Here is a 21,151-nt window from a genome sequence, read left to right on the forward strand (position 1 = left end):
CCTGGGTATTGCATAACTAGGCAAAGCTGGTTGGAAAGGGGGGGTGGAGGAATGAAGGGAGATAGGCAAGAGAAGGCTGCTGACATTTACGTAATTGCCCAATGGAGAGCCAGAGAGGCCAGAACTGAAGTGGAGACTCGCGCCCCCCCTCCTCCTCCCCGCAGTCAAACGCGCCCGCCCGCCCGCCCGCTCGCAGACAGTGAGAGACGCTCGGCAACATGTAGTCATATTGTAGGACTGACATCACGGACGGGCCGGGGAGGCGGGGGGGGGGTTTGGAACGAGGCTTGAAAATAACACGGTGAGGCGGCGCCGACGCGCCCTGCTCTCGGCCCCGCATCTCCCCCCCTCCCCCGCAAAATTAGCACTGGAAAAACCGGTAGCTGTTGAGTTGTTGCTTCGACGTCAGCGGGGGTGGGGTAGGTTCGAGATATTAAGCGCCCAACACAAAGGGGAGATTGCGATCCCCGGTGGAAAAAAAAAGAGGTCTTCTTTTGGAAACCAGTTCGGTATCGTGGATAGAGCGCCGGGCTGGGACTCAGGAGGCTTGAGTGCAAATACTCGCCCAGCCATGGAAACTCACTGAGGGACTGGAACCGGTGAATCCACTCCTTAAATAACTCGCTTAGCTTGAAAGCCCTCATAGGGTCGCTATCGATCGGTTCCGATTTGACGGCAGGGAACGCACGATCTGTCAACGAAGAGGACTCGGCAATTTCACAACCCCCGGAGGAAGCCTCAATGGGCAAGAGGCCGGTACATAAGGGCTAGCGTTTCGTTTGCATTTAGGGGGATGCCCAAGATGAAAAGAACCTTTTATTTTATTTCCCATGTTGTGGAATAAATGCTTAAGGAAACAAATGGCCGAAACTAGAGTGGTGGTCCTATTTCATTATTTTCTGATCACTGATGTTAAACCTTGCCACTGATAGAAAGGAGACATATTCCTTTTAATTAAAATACAGGTAAAGATATAAGGCTAAAAGATATGATGCTGGAAGATGAGCCCCTCAGGTCGGAAGGCGTCCAACAGGCTACTGAGGAAGAACGGAGGACAAGTACAAGTAGCTTCAGAGTTAATGAAGTGGTTGGACCAAAGCCGAAAGGACACTCAGCTGCGGATGTGCCTGGAAGTGAAAGGAAAGTCCGATGCTGCAAAGAAAAATACTGCATAGGAACCCAGAATGTAAGATCTATGAACCTTGGTAAGCTGGAGGTGGTCAAACAGGAGATGGCAAGAATACACATAGACATTCTGGGCATCAGTGAACTAAAATGGACAGGAATGGGCAAATTCAATTCAGACGATTATCATATCTAGTATTGTGGGCAAGAATCCCGTAGAAGAAAATAGAGTAGCCCTCATAGTCAACAAAAGAGTGGGAAAAGCTATACTGGGATACAATCTCAAAAATGATAGAATGATTTCAATACGAATCCAAGGCAGACCTTTCATCATCACAGTAATCCAAGTTTATGCACCCACCACCAATGCTGAAGAGGCTGAAATTGACCAATTCTATGAAGACTTTACAACACCTTCTAGAACTGAGTCCAAAAAAGATGTTCTTCTCATTATAGGAGACTGGAATACTAAAGTAGGGAGTTAAGAGATAAAAGGAACAAAGGGTAAGTTTGGCCTTGGAGTTCAAAAGGAAGCAGGACAAAGGCTAATAGAGTTTTGTCAAGAAAACAAGCTGGTCATCACAAACACTTTCCCAACAACACAAGAGGCGACTGTACACATGGAAATCACCAGATGGGCAATACCAAAATCAGATTGATTATGTTCTTTGTATCCAAAAACAAGTCAGCAAAAACAAGACCAGGAGCTGATTATGGCTCTGATCATCAGCTTCTTATAGCAAAAGGCAAGCTTAAACTGAAGAAAGTAGGAAAAACCACTGGCTGTAATCTATGTAAACCAAATCCCTTATGAATATACAGTGGAAGTGAAGAACATATTTAAGAAACTCCATTTGGTGGACAGAGTGCCTGAAGAACTATGGATGGAGGCTCATAACATTGTACAGGAGGCAGCAACAAAAACCATCCCAAAGAAAAGGAAATGCAAGAAAGCAAAGTGGCTGTCCAATGAGGCCTTACAAATAGCAGAGAAGAGAAGGGAAACAAAATGCAAGGCGATAGGGAAAGTTACAAAAAATGGAACACAGACTTCCAAAGAATAGCAAGGAGAGACAAGAGGGCCCTCTTAAACGTACAGTGCAAAGATATAGAGGAAAATAATAGAAAGGGGGAAAAAAACCAGAGATCTGTTCAAGAAAATTGAAGATATGAAAAGAACATGATAAAGATGGGCATGATAAAGGACAAAAATGGAAGGGACCTCACAGAAGCAAAAGATATCAAGAAGAGGCGGCAAGAATACACAGAGGAATTATACCAGAAAGATCTGTATGTCCCGGACAACCGAGATACTGTGGTTGCTGACCTTGAGCCAGACATCCTGGAGAGTGAAGTCAAGTGGGCCTTAGAAAGCCTGGCTAACAACAAGGCCAGTGGAGTTGATGGCATTCCAGTGGAACTATTTAAAATCTTAAAAGATGACGCTGTTAAGGTGCTACACTCAACAGTGGACAGAGGATTGGAAAAGATCAATCTACATCCCAATCCCAAAGAAGGGCAGTGCCAAAGAATGCTCCAACTACCATACAATTGCACTCATTTCACACACTAGCAAGGTTATGCTCAAAATCCTACACGAAAGGCTTCAGCACTGTGTGGTCCAAGAATTCCCAGAAGTACAAGCTGGATTTTGAAGGGGCAGAGGAACTAGAGACCAAATTGCTAACATGCGCTGGATTATGGAGAAAGCCAGAGAGTTCCAGAAAAACATCTACTACTGCTTTATTGACTACGCAAAAGCCTTTGACTGTTTGGACCACAGCAAATTATGGCAATTTCTTAAAGAAATGGGAGTGCCTGATCACCTTATTGATTGATTGATTGATTGATTTGATTTGATTTGATTTGATTTATATCCCGCCCATCTGGTATTTTCTACCACTCTGGGCGGCTTATCTATCTCCTGAGAAATCTATATGTGGGACAGGAAACACTGATTGATTCAAAATTGGGAAAGGAGTACAACAAGGCTGTATCTTTTCTCCTTTCTTATTTAATTTATATGCAGAATACATCATGTGAAAGGCAGGACTGGAGGAATTAAGATTGCCGGAAGAAATATCAACAACCTCAGATATGCAAATGATACCACTCTGATTGCAGAAAGTGAGGAATGAAAGAACCTCATAATGAGAGTGAAAGAAGAGATTGCCAAAAATGGTCTGAAGGTCAACATCAAAAAACTAAGACCATGGCCACTGGTCCCATCACCTCCTGGCAAATAGAAGGGCAAGGTATGGAGGTAGTGACAGATTTTACTTTCTTGGGCTCCATGATCACTGCAGATGGTGACAGCAGCCACAAAATTAAAAAATGCCTGCTTCTTGGGAGGAAAGCGATGACAAACCTACACAGCATCTTAAAAAGCAGCAACATCACCTTGCCAACAAAGGTTCACATATTCAAAGCTATGTTTTTTCCTGTAGTGATATATGGACCATAAAGAAAGCTGACCACCAAAGAATTGGTGGAGGAGACTCTTGAGAGTTGCCTGGACTGCAAGAAGATCAAACCTATCCATTTTGAAGGAAATCAACCCCGAGTGCTCACTGGAAGGACAGATCCTGAAGCTGAGTCTCCAATACTTTGGCCATCTCAGTTTGACCCAACTCCGGTAGGCAGTGGAAGATGGGAGGGCCTGGTGTGCTCTGGTCCATGGGGTCACAAAAAGGCAGACACGACTTAACGACTAAACAACAACAACAATAACAACAACAACAACAAGATATAAGACATATGTAGTCTGAACTTTTTATTTATAAAGATCCTAAGAAGCCCAGACAGTGATGAGGATTTGTTAATATTTCTGGATGTAAGCAGAGTTAGGAAATGTATAGTTGCAATGACACTATAACACTTGAGAGAGTAAAATTCAACAGTCTATTTACAAATATACTGTACAGAAAGAACTTAGATTTCAGACATGAAACTGGCAGCATAATGTGCTACATAACATGATACGGTACATAATATAAAAATAAATGATCTGACTTATAGCAGATAACTTGTCCCCTTAACACAGGTCTTTTATACATTTTGGGATCAATCACAATGCACATTACATCATTGTACATTACCTAACCTTACATCATTTTACACCAGCTGCACAATATTAAGTCTTCAACCTTGATAAACACCTGAATCCACTTTATACAAGGTTCTGACTATATCAGGCAGTTTACATTCACTATACAACTTTACATTTAATACATTTATAGATTTAAAAATCTCAACACTTTTGAGTAAATGGAGGGAATATGGATCAATCATCAGACAATTAGGTTTACTTTTTGTTTACCAAAGAGGTCTTCTGAAAATATCTTGGTTAATTTAAAATGCATTTCCCGCTCTTATTCATGTTTATGTTTTAGCCAGAAGCTGCAAAGCTTAAAATGAATAAACTCACTTAACTTTAAAAATGAAGATTTCTGATCATTTAACTTCCAGCAGTCCATCTTCTGTGCATTAAATTCTGTGAATAGAAAAATGCATACTGTCCATTTTGCTGTAATTTTTCTCCATTTAAAAAGCATAAATGGATACTGTAGAAATATATGCACTCTAATTCTTTAAGTTCCACTGGGTTTAATGGGCTTCTTGCAGCCTAAGATACATCCATCACCACAATTCTGTATCTATTTGCCTAGCAGTGTGGACTTTTTCAGAAGCAATGCAATTTTGCATATGTTTGTATTTTCAAGTTCTAATATAGAGCTAGTCCAATCATTTTTTTTCTGGCTGAGGCAAAGTGTTGCTCCATTTGCTCCATTCTACCTACAGAAGCCAACTGTATGATAGCTGGACATTACTTCTGTGTGGGCAAAGGGACAGTACTCAGGAGTGTTTGAAGGCAATAGCAGCCTGAAGACAGGGACAAGCCAGGTAGCATATACGTTTCTGTCCTCCAGCACCTAAGGCATAGTTCTTTACTGTGGAGAATCCACCATTTGGACTTGCCACTTTGTTCTCTCTCCACTGCTATGGCCACCCCCTCCTAACATTTAGGCATCTTTAAGGAAACTTGGGAAGAGGAAGGTGACAAAGAATGGGGGAGGGGGGATATAATTCTATAGGTTGACCAGGGCTCAGTCTACCATTACACAGAATGAGGTTGTTCCCTCAGGTGGCAGATAATGGAAACAGCAGCAAGAAATTGTAGGGAGAGCACAGTGTGCTAAGCAGCTTGCTCCAAACTTCATAAATTAGTTGCTGTCCTTCTGCTGTGGTGGAGAATGCTGTTCCATCAATGATGTTCAAGCAAGAACGAAGTGCCAGGCCCAGTTGTCTTTTGTACGAGGGATGAAAAGGGCACCATCTGGTTCCTTGCCTTTATCTTGCTCTGTCCCCAAGGGTGAGAAAATGGAGAAGAGTTTGGCAACTTTGAGGGGCCCAGAGGTCAATTGCTCCCCGCAGTTACTCATCTGACTGCTGAATTTTGGCAACAAAACAGAACAACATTTCTATTCTTGTTACTCCTATCTTTTCCAAGTTTTTTCTCAGTTTTTGGTCAAAGTGCAAATAACTGTCTATTGTTTTTAAAACGATTTTGCAACCACAATTCAATGGCACAGGTTGGGGAGAGAGAGAGTTGCTTTCTTGGGTTGCAAAAATGTCATTCAGATGGCATATGCTCTGTGTGTTGATGTGAGACGTGAGGCAAGAGGGTAGAAGCTCTTACCAGAGTGTCATCCTCCCTCAAAAAGTAACAAGAGGTGCAGACAAACCCACCTACACCACCCATCGAGACTATACAGTGGGGAGTTGATACCCAGGAATTAGAGCGGGAACTGTCAAAGATGACAGTGGCCACTCAGACCGGGAGTGACTTGGCGGGAAGAGGAGAAAGAGGGAGGTCCCTCGTGGAGGTGGGAATGGGAGATATAAAAGGGGAGGTGGACATAATACTGGGGGGGGGGGTTAAAGGACCCATGGACCTGAAAATAGGAGAAGGTGTGGGTCCCTAGGGAAGAAGCTGATTACAGACGGAGAAGGGGGCTGCCACCGCGTCCTTCCTACCGGGGAGAGTCGGAAGCCAGAGAGTGGCACAGGCAGCTCAGGGAAGAGAAGGAGGTGGTAGAAAGGGAGGAAAAGGAACGTCAGTCATGGCATCTGGAGGAAGCCCAGAGGAGGGGATACCTGATGGACAGTGGGCCCCTCTTTGAGGAGAGGAAGACCCTTGTGAATCAGAGGGACCAAATGAAGAGACCACCCCGTTATTAAACCCTGAGGCAGAAGCTGCTGAGATGGAAAGCAGTAACCCCTTTGTGAAGGGACCTTGGAATGACTCAAACTGTAACCCCTTTGACAAAGACGTTTGGATGCCCTCGTGGGACCCATTGGTGATGAGAGACAATGCAGAAGTTGAGTTAGAGCATACGTACTTGCTGTTACATGTTCCAATAAAACTTAGTTATGATTTTCCAAAGCGAGTGTCCCCAGTGTCTCTGTTGAAACTAGAGGAGGTAAAATTTGAACCCTCACAGTTGACCGTACATACAGTAGAGTTTCTGTGAAGATTATGGGTCATGATTAGGAAATCTGCTAACAGTGATGTAATTGCCCTGTAGTAAGTCAGAATAGTAGGCATCTTTTAGTCTCAAGAGACTATGGTAACATGCTCTAAATAGAGGTCTTGGGACAGTGTCTAGTGTGGCTGAGAAGGCCAATTTGAGAGTGACAATCCCTTCCACACTGAAGACAAATAAGATCTGTCCCCTGTCCAGCTCCCTGATTTTGCTGGTTTGGGGACTGCCTCTTTGCCTCGGCCTGCTGAACAAGTATCTCTTCAAATTGGGAGAGGCCATGCTGCACTGCCTGCCTCCAGGAGGAATGCTCAGATGTCAAGGTTTCCCATCTGTTGAGGTCCATTTCCAAGGCCTTCAGATCCCGTTTGCAGATATCCTTGTATTGCAGCTGTGGTCTCCCTCTGGGGTGCTTTCCCTGCACTAATTCTCCATACGGGAGATATTTTGGAATCCGACCCTCAGCCATTCTTACAACATGCCCAAACCAACGGAGACGTCAGAAAGTTCAAAATTAACCAACCAATGAGATATCTAGTTTGCCTACAGAACAGATAAAAGCACAGATTTATCTACAAAGGAATTAAGCTTTATTATTGTTATGAAAAAAGGACTATAGCATATTTCTTTTTAAGAAATCGTCTTAAAGCATGTCAACCAGGGATTCCTCTGGCAGGTTAGGGGAAGGAAGACTTGTGAGACAGTCTCCAAATCACGTGGAAGAAAATGGGTCCCACAAGGAACCTCTTCCCATTTGCTGGGTGAAAGAGGTAGCTTGGAGGAGAGGTGTAATACTAGTGTAAACGAGTGGAGCCCTCTGTCCCCTTGCAAAGAGGGGCCTGAGTGAGCAGCCTCTACAACTCCTGTACTTTGACGAACTTCCATCAAATGAATTGATATGTACACTATATTTTGTACAATTTTGCTAATGAAAATACAAAGTGATGCAACACATTTTAAAAATACTCAATGCATCAAAGATACATGGCAGGACAAAAGTGATAACATCATGAACTGAAATACAATTTTATGTATGGCACTGAAGAGGTGTTACATAGAACAGATTTTTTTCCTAGTCCCATCATTCTGATTCCTAATTTTTTTTCCTACACATAATAGCTTAAACAATAAAACATTTCTGATTTATAACAAGAGAAGTTCGTGCATTACTGTCTCAGATACTGTATTTTGAGTACAGTACTAAAGAACCTAGCCTAACTGCACTTTCCAGTGTTCTATAGTATACTTAAGGGATGCTATTGTTGATGTTGCTTAACAGATGATTGCATCCAGTTCTAACCATTGTTTAAAATATTTCACTAAGCTCCTGCCCACAACTGCATCACAGGTAGAGCCAACTAGGTACTGTTTGTACTCTCATGTACGTTTACTTAGAATAAACCCAATGAAATTGATAGTTACATAGTAACTGAGACCAAAGTACGTGAAGCAATGTTTACTTGGAGCTGCTGAATGTGAAGAAACACCAAACATTGCGAAATAACCGCACAGGATGAAAAAAAAGGAAAACTGCTTGTATGTTTTGTTATGAACTTTCCAGTTCCCTGAGTGCAAGACATTTCTTTCCGGAAGGTTGTTGAAATGTATGGTCATTTAGAGATGTCAATTTATTTACAAACCAAGTGCATGGGAGAGCATCGTTATTAAGTGGAATTAAGGCTGTAGGAGGAGATAGCTTCCTTCCAGAGGCAGCACAGGAGGGGGAAAAACATTGCTGTTGAGAAGGCTGGATAGCATCAGAGGCTGTAGACCTTGAGTGATTTTCATACTTAACTAGTTGCTTCCTGTCAGGTGCCTGTTATGATTATACCACTGAGTCTTAATTACAGAACAGGGCCAAAACAGAAGAGTTGGGGGGCTTTGCCATATGTGACTGTCCCTAACATCTTTCATAGTTTTGGAAGATGTAACTTCTCTTGCCTTCTTTGGTTCTTGGGATAAGGTTTTGGGTTTCATTGGTACGCTAAACATGCAGATATGGCAGCTGTGAAGAATGAGTCTTTGCAGTGATGATTTTTAAAATCATTTCCTAATTTCTCCTAGGGCTGGATAGCTCAATGAATGGAAGGTTGGAAGTTCAATTTCCCACTGTGCCTCCTGTGAGTAGAGTCACCCTATGTGTCCTTGGGCAAGCTGTACAGTCCCAGGGCACCCCCAGAAGAAGGGAATTGTAAACCACTACTGAGTATTCTCTACCTGGAAAACCCTGAAAAGGATTGCCGTAAGTCACGGCCCACAACTATTATTATTTATTCCTCCCATTTGCAAGGTTGCCTATTGATCACATTTGGTCCATGGTAGAGATAAGCATGAAGCACTTGGTGCCAGGTCATCCTATGTCATCGGCATACCACTCACAGGCAGCGCTGTAGGAATCTCTGCCCCACCTCCTCATCTGAGTTGGCAGCTGCTGGAGGAGGCAGAGAAGTCTGTGCTCCTGCCAGGACTGGAAGAGTGTGCAATAGGGAGGGAATGAGCAGTGTGTGCCAGCTGCTGAGTGGAGATGCCAGCGTGGGGGTAGAAGCAGGGAACACCTGGCACCTCTGTTGCCATGCTGATAGCTTGGGACAACCCGGCATGAAGTGCTTCATGCCCATCTCTAGTCTACAGATACAATGGACTTTTGGCTTGAATTGGCTCCTCTTATGTTCTTAACAGTTTCAAAACAAATTTACATTTCACAAAAACATGCTCCCGATGCCTTTCTCATATACTAATTACAACAAAACGTAAGTTGAACCTCACATGCAAAATTATTCTCATTGTTAAAGGAGTGTCAGAGTCTTAACAATAAAAAGATGCAGCCCCACTGATTGACCCATTGTCATTAAGTAATTAGCTCAAGCTTTAGTTGGCCAATCAACTAAGTTAACTGATTCAAGTTTGTGGTTGAGTTTTTACATTTGCAGAGGCAGAGGTTAACCTCACATGCACAAATAGGTGGGGAACTACACTGGCTATTCTCTATTGTTTGGAGAGTAGGTACTAAGCTTTCTTCAACCAAAGCCGCCTTTCTCAAAGCTATTCAGGACTTTGATGGCATTCATATGTGTCTTCCTTCTTCCTTGCCCTTCTCCAACAAATATGATGTCATTGCTGTTATAGGCATCACCGAGTCTTGAGTTCAACCTTTTCCAGACTAACGGCCATTGGCCATGCTGGCTAGGAATGATGGTTGTCTTCTAACCTTGGGTAACCCTGGTGTTTTTGGACTGCAGTTCCAAGAAGCCTTCACCATCAGCTGTGCTGGCGGGGGTTTCTGGGAGTTGAACTCCAAGAACACCAGGGCCACCCTTGGCTGGGAACTATTGCTCTAACATATCAAGAGGGTGTCAGCTTGGACAACACTGAAAGGTTTTATTAACATCTAATATGGTAACATTAAATTGTGTCTGATTACCAAACTGATATATTTCAATTCTTCATTTGGCCCAGCCACACGAACCACTGTTCATTCTTAATCAAGTGAATAAAATTCATGATTATTCCTGTGAACAAAGGTTTATATTATTGGGCAATGGTAATTAGACAGCTTTGCATTTGCACCTAAATGTTTGGATTTCTGTCATCCTTGACCACCAGAGTAAGGAGAGCAATTTGACTAAAGATTCTATTTGAGGCATAATGTTAAAGAGCAATCCATTTATTACATTTACTGTTTTCAGAAGTAAGTTGCAGGATGAATTAATATATTCCTTTTTAACATAGAAATGCTGCTGGTGAAGAACTTGCTGAAAACTGTAGGCGCAATACACACATACATCATCATCATCATCATCATCATCATCATCATCATCATCATCATCATCATCATCATCATCCTATCTGCTATCTTCCCTTTATGGTTAATTTTTAAAATCTGGGGGTGCTAGCAGAGTGAACCCATCAGGACAAATTAACTTCTTGGGTTTCTCTATTTATATGTATAGACAATTTTTGCTTCCATTCCTATAAATATTTAAAAATGATTCTTCACAGATGGGGAAGAAACAAGGACACAACCTATTCAGACAATGAATCTTACTAAAAATTTTATATATCTGTTTTGTCTGATTTGTTTTTGCAAATCTGTTAAGTATTCTGTAAAACACAGTTTTTCCCCAGGTTGCTGATACTGCTGAGTGTTGGTATTGTGACTGTGATTTTCTAAGTCCAAGAGGCAGGAAAACTCTAATCAGTGTTAATATATGTCATGATAACTTGCCCAGACAAGCTGAGAACTAGTTGCACATTTATGTGCATAAGCATTTCAGGACATCTTCGTTAGTGTTTGGTTTCATATGGACATTATTTCAGAGGTCTGGGGGGAGGGAAGTGTACACATGTTTAAAGCCCATGTACTGTATGTCAAAATAGGCAAGCACATAAGGAAAGTCTGATGTCATATCTACACCGTGCTGTTGTTTTTCAGAAGAAGAAACCAATAAAGGGGATTCAGAACTATATTATTATTTTTATTTCATTTATATCCTTGCTTTCCTCCATGTAGCTCAGGGTGACATATGTAGTTCACATTCTCCTTACTTTATCCTCAAAACAACCCTGTGAGGGAGGTTAGGCTAATATGTTGCACCAAGTCCGAACTATTCTTTTTCATAAGAAGAAACCAGACAGATTGACTGAGCAAAGCTCACCAGTCAGTTTCATGGGCCAGCGTAGATTAGAATCTAGATCTTCCGAGTGCCAGTCCAACAACCTAAGCATCAAGGACAATCTACAGTAAAGGGGGAAATAAATTACATAAGAACATACGAAGAGCCCTACTGGATCAGGCCAAGCGCCCATCTAGCCCAACTTCCTGAATCTCACAGTGGCCCCACCAGATGCCCTTGGGAGCACACGAGACAACTAGATGCCTGCCTCCTGATTCCTCTCCCCTGCATCTGGCATTTGGAGGTACCTTCCTTTTAAGCCTGGAGATTATACATCCCCATCATGGCTTGTAACCTGCAATGGACTTTTCCTCCAGGAATCTGTCCAATCCCCTTTTAAAGACATCTAGGCCAGATGCCATCACCACATCCTGGGGCAAGGAGTTCCACAGACTAACAACATGCTGGGTAAAGAAATATTTTCTTTTGTCTGTTCTCACTCTCCCAACACTCAATTCAAGTTGATGTCCCCTAGTTCTAGTATTGCACGAGAGGGAAAAGAGCTTCCCTCTATCCACTTTATCCATCCCCTGCATAATTTTATATGTCTCAATTACAGTATGTTCCCCCTTAGGCACCTTTTCTCTAGACTGAAGAGCCCCAAACACTATAGCTTTTCCTCATAACGGAGGTACCCCAGCCCAGTCATCATTTTAGTCACTCTCTTCTGCACCTTTTCCAGTTCCACAATGTCTTTTCTGAGGTGAGGTGACCAGAACTGCACGCAATACTCCAGGTGCGGCCTTGACAGCATTTTGTACAATGGCATGATAAAGTTGGCTGTTTTATTTTCAATCCCCTTTTTAATGATACCTAGCATGGAATTGGACTTCTTCACTGCCGCCATACATTGGGCTGACACTTTCATCAAGCTGTCCACCAGAACACCTAGATCTCTTTCCTGATCCATCACGGACAACTCAGAATCCATCAGCTGATAAATAAAGTTTTGATTTTTTGCCCCAACATGCATTACTTTACATTTTCTTCTATTGAAACACATTTGCCATTTTGCCGCCATTCTCCCAGCTTGGAGAGATCCTTTTGGGGCTCTTCACAAACCCAGGAAAGTTTTGTGTCATCTGCAAACTTGGTCACCTCGCTGCTTATCCCTGTCTCCAGGTCATTTATGAACAGGTTGAAAATTACAGGTCCTAGGACAGATTCCTGGAGCACACTGTTTTTCACCTCTCTCTATTCTGAAAATTGTCCATTGGCACCTACTTTCTGTTTCCTGGTTCCCAACCAATTCTCAGTCCATAAGAGGACCTGCCCTCTTATCCCTTGACTGTAGAGTTTTCTGGTGAGGAACCATGTCAAACGCTTTTTGAAAATCCAGATAGACAATATTCACTGGTTCGCCCACATCCTCATGCCTGTTGACCTTTTCAAAGAATTCTAAAAGGTTTGTGAGGCAAGACTTACCTTTAAAGAAGCCATGCTGATTTTCCCTCAGCAACGCTTGTTCTTCTATGTGTTTTAAGATTTTATCTTGGATGAGGCTTTCCACCATCTTCCCTGGAACATGCCTGTAGTTTTCCAGGTCCCCCCTCCTTCCCTTTTTAAAGATTGGTGTGACATCTGCTATCCTCTGGCACTGTGGCTGTTTTAAGGAACAAGTTGCATATTTTAGTTTAAGAGATCAGCAATTTCATTCCTCATTTCCTTAATAACCCTTGGGTGGATGCCATCTGGGCCCGGTGACTTATCGATCTTAAGTTTATCAATTAGGTCTAAAACATCCTCTCTTTTAACATGTATCTGATTTAATTCATTAGTCAAGAGGGGCCGTTTGGGCAGCGGAATCTGCCCACGGTCTTCTGTCATGAACACAGAGGCAAAGAACTCATTTAATTTCTCTACAATCTCCAAGTCCCCTTTTACCTCTCCTTTACCTTCCTCACCATCCAGAGGGCCAGCTGCTTCTCTGGTAGATTTCCTGCTTCTAACATATTTAGAGAAGCTTTTATTATTCCCCTTTATATTGCTGGCCATACGTTACTAAAAGTCTTTCTTTGGCTGCCATATCATCTTCTTACATTTCTTTTGCCACAGTTTGTGCTCCTTTTTATTTTCGTCATTTGGGAAGCATATCCATTTATGGAAGGACCCCTCCTTGCCCTTTAAAGCCTCTCTAACTCCACTCCTTAATCATGCCAGCACCTTCTTGGACTTAGTTGAGCCCTTCTTTCTTAGCAGCATGCACTTCCGTTGGGCCTCTAGTACTGTTGTTTTAAACAGGCTCCATGCACTCTAGACAGATTGGGTTCTTTTTGCCTTCCTTTTCAACTTCTTTCTAACTAGTTTCCTCATGTGAGGGAAGTCCGCCCTTCAGAAATCAAGGGTCTTTGTTTCAGATTTTCTTGACACTCTCCCCTCAACATGCATGGCAAAAGAGATTGCAGCATGGTCACTATTCCCTAGCAGCTCAGTGACATTCATGACCCTGACCAGGTCCTGAGTACCACACAATATTAAATCCAGAATCATCTATCCTCTGGTGGACTCCATGACAAGTTGCTCCCCTGTCTCTCTTTCTTTACCCAAGCACACATTGACTCAGTTGATGTGAGGATAATTGAAGTCCCCCATGATTACAATCCTGTCCCTTTTGGATACCCCTCTGATTTCTCTCCTTATTTCAAGGTCCCGCTAAAGTTTTTGATCTGCAGGACGATAACAATCCCCCCCCCACACACACACTATCACATCACTCCTTAGGCCTGGTAGTTTTACCCACAGTGATTCTACGATGGAATCAGACGTGCTGCCTATCTCCACTCTGCTAGATTCTACCCCTTCTTTGGCATAGATGGCCACCCCACCTCCAAAACGCCCCTCCCTATCCCTCCTATAGAGTTTATAGCCTGGGACTGCAGTTTCCAACTGGTTCTCTGAATTCCATCAGATTTCTGTTATGGCCTAGTGTATGGTTCCGTGTTCGTTCAAGCGAAGCCCGTCCCCCTTGCACAAGCGAAGCCTGTCCCTCTTCTCCCAAAACGTTCCCCAATGCCTAATGAATCTAAACCCCTCCCCGACACCACCATCTCATCCACGCGTTGAGACCCCTGAGCAGCGCCTGCTTAGCTGGCCCAGCACATGGAACAGGTAGCACTTCTGAGAATGCTACCTTTTAGGTCCTGGCTTTGAGCTTCCTCCCTAACAACCTAAATTTGGCCTCCAGGACCTTGCAGCTACATTTCCCCATGCTGTTAGTGCCGACATTCACCACCACTGCTACCTCATCCCAAGCATTCTGTACCAGCCTATCCAGACGAGATGTGATGTCTGCAACCTTTGCACCAGGCAGGCAAGTCATTGTGTGGTCCTCACAACTGTCACAGACCCTTCGCTCTATGTTCCTGACAATCGAATCACCCACTACCAGAAGCCCCCTCCCCATGAGGAGTATCCTCAGTGCAACTGGATAGGGGCTCGTCACCCGTAGAAGGGGTCCCCCTCTAGGGGATGGTTTCTCTCTTGCCCACATTGGCATCCTCCAGCCTTCCCAATCCCAGCAGCTGAGGAGCTGCTTGTCTGTGGGTGGGATGATGCCTGAAGGTCCCTGTAAGTCTCATCATGGTCCTTCTCTCCCTGCCTCTGCTTCTCCCGGCCTGCAACCAAGACCTCAAGGGAGCAAACCCATTCTCTGAGTTCTTGGAGCTCCCTGCAACAAGGACACATCCATGATTTTTGCCCAAGGGGCATATAGTCATACACATGACACTCCGTGCAAAACATGGGAAAGCCTCCAACCCACTGCTGTCTGTCTGACTGCATGCTGATATTTGTTTAGAGCTTGCCAAACCTTTTCTCAAGGGAAGTAACAGTCAGTATCTGGGGCCCTGGCTTCCTTGCCCTGCTGCTGAACTCACACAGCTGCTAAACTCACTGTGTCTTCTTACCCTGCACTTTATTGCACTGGAGCACTTCGTTGCAGGAGGAACTCATGCTCGAGCAAGGGCACTTGCTACATACACCTTCTTTGAATTCTATGGGTTTACATATTAGGACATTTAGAAATCATCTGGTCCTTAGCAGGTCTGAAAATCAGGTAAAAACAACCTCAGGTGAACAACAACATATGACATATTACACTGTGCCATGATTAATTTTCACAAAAATAAAGCCAACATGGAGAAGCCATGTGTGAAAAACTTAAGTACACCTTATGATTCAACAGCTGTAATACTTGGAGTACTCATGAATTTTTGAGATGAGCATCTAAAAGAAGCACTGTCCAATTAAGTTAAAAAACTATAGGTATTACACACTGTTGCCAACCTTCTCTGTTCCTTTTCACATTATCCCATTTATTCTGCAACTTATTTCTAACTTTAGTAAAAAGGTAGCCTTATTTAGACAACATTCCGAGTGTTATAAATGGCAGGGGGACACAGGAGCATGTCACTGCCTCCCTCACCCTGCTTATCTACACAGTCCTCAGAAATTGTATTCTCTATTCACAGGTTTTAGATGTGGGTGTAGGAAACACCATTAGTGCCCCCCTCATCTTCACCCTCCCATCCTTGCATGCATATACACCAGTAATTCTAAAATTTGGTCCCTCAGATGTTTGCAAGTTTATCCCCCACTGAAATCCTTCAATATTGCTCACACTGCCTAAAGCTCCTGGGAGTTGAAATCCCAAACAGTCATAGGACCAAAGGTTGACAACCACTTATATACACAGATAAAAACTGATCATTTTATATTAAATGATCCTATCTCCGTTTCAAGGGATGCCACAAATACTACACATTTCATAGGTCTGACTTCTTACATAATACACCTAATAACCAGAACTTAGTTTGAATTAGAACAGTCCATGACTTTGCTCTAGAACAGTGGGTCTGAACATTCAACCCTCCTGACATTCTGGGCTCCCTAACACCACCATAATAGTTAACCATTGACTACGTCTGCTGGTGGATCATTGATTTGAAGTCCAAAATTGCTGGACTTGAAGTGCTAGTTTTAACCTATAAAGCCCTAAATGGCTTGGATCCAAGTTATCTCAAGGACTGTGTCTTCCTTTATGACCCCTTTCTTTTGGTCCCACCACCTTCGCAGGTGGTTTGGTGAGGACAAAGGAGAGGCCTTCTCTGTTGTTGCTCCCAGGCTCTGGAACTCCCTTCTATGGGAGGCCAGGCTGGCCCTATCTTTGTTGTCCTTCTGCAAGCAGATAGTCCTTTCTCTTCTAGAATATTGTGCCTTGTTGGTTTGAATCTGTTTCTAATGTTGATTTTGTTTACCAATTTGTGTGTGTGTGTGTGTGTGGTATTTGTTTCATTCAGTGTAATATTTGTATACTTACTGATTTCAGCATTTAAACATTGTCTTTTAATGGTATAAATCACCTTGGGCCTTTTTGAGGGACTAAGGTGAAGTGAAATATTTTAAATATTTAAATAAACCTTTGGAAGGCCAATGGTTGAGAACCGTTGCTCTAGGATCTTATTTGGCAGTGCCTAGGATGCAGTTTTGAAGTGAGAATGAAGGAGAAAATGAAAGATTGCGCCAGAGTTTGTGCATTGAATAGTCACCAGCCCATGTTTGAGGAGGAATGAAAGAATAAGAAGAAATTCTCCTAGTTTACAGGGCATGACTTCTATATAGGCTGGATGCCATGTTATTTGGGGGAAAGAAGCACACAGTTACTACTTCTAGTTTTATTTTTCATTTAAAACCAGTGTTGTGCTTGGTACAGGATAAAGAGCAAGATGACACAGGCCTTGTCTGAAGAGTTTGCAGAGTTGGCATTGAGACAAGGCAGCAAAAGTCAAGATGCATGGGACAGGTTAAGTCTGATGCCAGTGGAAAAGCTGGCTAGGTGAAACGAAGGTGATCCAGGAAAAGTTTATCTAAAGAAATGTCTGGAGGAAAGGTTTGAAGGAAGGGAGAGGGTGCCTAATGAAAACAGATGGCAGAGCTATTTCCATCCAAAAATGGGCACAAGATTGCATTGATTCAGAAAAGGTCTGGCAGGCTTGTTTCCTTCCCCCCTCCCTTTAACTGATTCATATAATTTTGTTCAATATTTTGCTGGCAGTATAATGGCACCACTCCATTTTCTTCAATATGTGACTCATAGGGACTGCTGTATATAGAAATGGGAAGGAATCAGCTAGCAACAAATACAGAACGTCTGGGTGGCACCTCCTTGCAGGAGTAGAAATAGAGTACTTCTTCAAAGCCCATTTTCTTTGAGATGGGCAAGGGTAGCCCAGCACCTTTCACGGACTGCTGCCTTATTTATTTATTTATTTATTTATTTATTTATTTATTTATTTATTTATTTATTTATTTATTTATTTATTTATTTATTTATTTATTTATTTATTTATTTATTTATTTATTTATTTGTTTGTTTGTTTGTTTGTTTGTTTGTTTGTTTGTTTGTTTGTTTGTTTATTTATTTATTTATTTATTTATTACATTTCTATCCCGCCCATCTAGTCGTTTCGACTACTCTGGGCGGCATACATCAAACACAACAAAAACAATTAAAATAGTATCAACATCCAAAAATAAAATAAATAATCGTTCAAGACGGAAAACAAAAATAAATCAAATAATATCCAGAGGGAAGGACTGCCTAAACAGTCATATTTTAATTGGCTTTTAAAGACACCCAGTGAAGGGGCCATATGGATCTCTAAAGGTACTGTAAGTTGTTCCACAACTGAGGAGCCACTGCCAAGGCCCAGTTTCTTGATTTTTCCTTCTGGACCTCTCTCGGTGTTAGGCCCCTCAGTCACACCTCCAGACTAGATTGAGTGATTTCTGCCTTGGTGTGGCGAGGGGCTTGATTAATTCAGAGAAGGTATGGGTTATGCTGTGCAGGGACACCCAAGACAGACAGGTCATAGTGGAGAGTTCTGACTATAGATGATTCACCTGGAGCAGGAACTGGCAAGCCACGCCAGTATCTTTGCCAAGAAAACTCCATGGACAGGAACAAAAGGCTAAAAGAGATGACACTGGAAGATGAGCCCCTCAGGTCGGAGGGCGTCCAACATGCTACTGAGGAAGAACGGAGGACAAGTACAAGTAGCTCCAGAGCTAATGAAGTGGTTGGGCCAAAGCCGAAAGGATGCTCAGCTGTGGACGTGCCTGGAAGTGAAAGGAAAGTCCAATGCTGCAAAGAAAAATACTGCATAGGAACCTGGAATGTAAGATCTATGAACCTTGGCAAGCTGGATATGGTCAAACAGGAGATGGCAAGAATAAACTTTGACATCCTGGGTGTCATTGAACCAAAATGGACGGGAATTAGTGAATTCAATTCAGACGATTATCATATCTACTATTGTGGGCAAGAATCCCGTAGAAGAAATAGAGTAGCCCTTATAGTCAACAAAAGAGTGGGAAATGCTGTACTGAGATACAATCTCAAAAACTGATAGAATGATGTCAATACGAATCCAAGGCAGACCTTTCAACATCACAATAATCCAATTTTATGCACCAACCACCCATGCGGAAGAGGCTGAAACTGACCAATTCTATGAAGACTTACAACACCTTCTAGAACTGACACCAAAGAAATATGTTCTTCTCATTCTAGGGGATTGGAATGCTAAAGTAGGGAGTCAAGAGATAAAAGGAACAACCAGTAAGTTTGGCCTTGGAGTTCAAAACAAAGCAGGGGAAAGGCTAATAGAATTTTGTCAAGAGAACAAGCTGGTCATCACAAACAGTCTTTTCCAACAACACAAGAAGCGACTCTACACATGGACATCACCAGATGGGCAATATCGAAATCAGATTGATTATATTTTCTGCAGCCAAAGATGGAGAAGCTCTATACCGTCAGCAAAAACAAGACCTCGAGCTGACTGTGGCTCTGATCATCAGCTTCTCATAGCAAAATTCAAGCTTAAACTGAAGAAAGTAGGAAACACTAGTCGACTAGTCAGGTATATTCTAAACCAAACCCCTTATTAGGTGGAAGTGAAGAACAGATTTAAGGAACTTCCACACAGTGGAAGTGAAGAACAGATTTAAGGAACTCCATTTGGTGGACAGGGTGCCTGAAGAACTACAGATGGAGGCTCATAACATTGTACAGGAGGCAGCAACAAAAACCATCCCAAAGAAAAGGAAATGAAAGAAAGCAAAGTGGCTGTCCAACAAGGCCTTACTAGCGTACAATTGCACTAATTTCACACGCTAGCAAGGTTATGCTCAAAATCCTACAAGGTAGGCTTCAGGAGTATGTGGACCGAGAACTCCCAGAAGTACAAGCTGGATTTTGAAGGGGCAGAGGAACTAGAGACCAAATTGCTAACATGTGCTGGATTATGGAGAAAGCCAGAGAGTTACCAGAAAAATATCTACTTCTGCTTCTTGACTATGCAACAGCCTTTGACTGTGTGGACCAAAACAAATTATGGTAAGTTCTTAAAGAAATGGGAGTGCCTGATCACCTTATCTGTCTCCTGAGAAACCTATATGTGGGATAGGAAGCAACAGTTAGAACTGGATATGGAACAACTGATTGGTTCAAAATTGGGAAAGGAGTACGACAAGGCTGTATATTGTCTCCCTGCTTATTTAACTTTTATGCAGAATATGTCCTGCGAAACCAGGACTGGATGAATCCCCAGCCAGAATTAAGATTGCTGGAAGAAATATCAACAACCTCAGATATGCAAATGATACCACACGGATGGCAGAAAGTGAGGAGGAATTAAAGAACTGCTTAATGAGGGTGAAAGAGGAGAGCGCAAAATGGTCTGAAGCTCAACATTAAAAAAAAACTAAGATCATGATCACTGGTCTCATCACCTCCTGGCAAATAGAAGGGGAAGATATGGATGTAGTGAAAGATTTTACCATCTTGGGCTCCATGATCACTGCAGATGGTGAGAGCAGCCACGAAATTAAAAGATGCCTGCTTCTTGGGAGGAAAGTGATGACAAACCTAGACAGCATCTTAAAAATCAGATACATCACCTTGCCGACAAAGGTCCACATAGTCAAAGCTATGGTTTTTCCTGTCGTGATGTATGGAAGTGAGAGCTGGAACATAAAGAAGGCTGACCACGGAAGAACTGATGGTTTTGAATTATGGTGCTGGAGAAGATAAGACTCCCTGGAAAAGCCCCTGATGTTTGGAAAGTGTGAAGGCAAGAGGAAAAGGGGACGACAGAGGACGAGATGGTTGAACAGTGTCACCAAAGCTACCAACATGAATTTGACCAAACTCTGGGAGGCAGTGGAAGACAGGAGGACCTGGCATGCTCTGGTCCATGGGGTCACAAAGAGTCAGATACGACTTAACGACTAAACAACAACAAAAACAACAAAGCCAAGCACAGCCCTCCAGATCTTGATGGGCTGGAATTGTCATTTGTCCAAGCCAGCATAATCAACGGTGAGGAATGGTGAGGGTGCTGCACTTTGCCCGGGGGTATATATTAATGCAAAAACAAACATACAAACAAAAACATCACACCAACTTATTTTCTTTGTTTGTCACTAAGTTTGTTGAATTTCTGTTAATAAAATCCCATTATAACTTGTGTCATGACCTCCAGGTACTCCAGCATCTCAAAAATGCAGGGAAATCTTCAAAGGGATCATATAAACAAAATTTCACAATTGCTATGAAAACTAATATTATACGAACCAGTTATAGAATTTTAAATACTGGGTTTAGTTCATTAATCTATTTGTAAAAAGTAATATGATTTCATTTTTATTGATCATATAAGCCAGTGGTTCCCAACCTTGAGTAACCCAGGTGTTCTTGGACTGCAACTCCTAGAAAGCCCTGACCAGCACAGCTGGTGGAGAAGATTT

At 42.6% G+C, this 21,151-nt stretch overlaps 1 protein-coding gene across 5 annotated transcripts in view; it reads right to left on the bottom strand.

Annotated features, from left to right (window-relative positions):
- Positions 1-3,876: 3,876 nt before the first annotated feature.
- Positions 3,877-21,151, bottom strand: part of LOC144586986 (uncharacterized) — a 71,092-nt gene continuing 53,817 nt past the window's right edge. For 4 of the 5 annotated variants that reach the window (XR_013542100.1, XR_013542102.1, XR_013542101.1 and 1 more), the window contains 2 exons: positions 12,767-12,944; positions 11,141-11,385 (listed from right to left, as the gene is read on the bottom strand). Coding sequence is in view for 2 of the 5 variants with exons in the window: in XM_078386214.1 (XP_078242340.1) it covers positions 11,357-11,385; positions 12,767-12,944 (207 nt within the window). In the remaining 3 variants the exon portion in view is untranslated. Of the gene's footprint in view, positions 5,486-11,140; positions 11,386-12,766; positions 12,945-21,151 lie in introns of those variants that run through there. The other variant, XM_078386213.1, reaches the window with a different exon arrangement.

This window comes from Pogona vitticeps, chromosome 2 (genome assembly GCF_051106095.1).
Source record: "Pogona vitticeps strain Pit_001003342236 chromosome 2, PviZW2.1, whole genome shotgun sequence".
Lineage (NCBI taxonomy): Eukaryota > Metazoa > Chordata > Lepidosauria > Squamata > Agamidae > Pogona > Pogona vitticeps.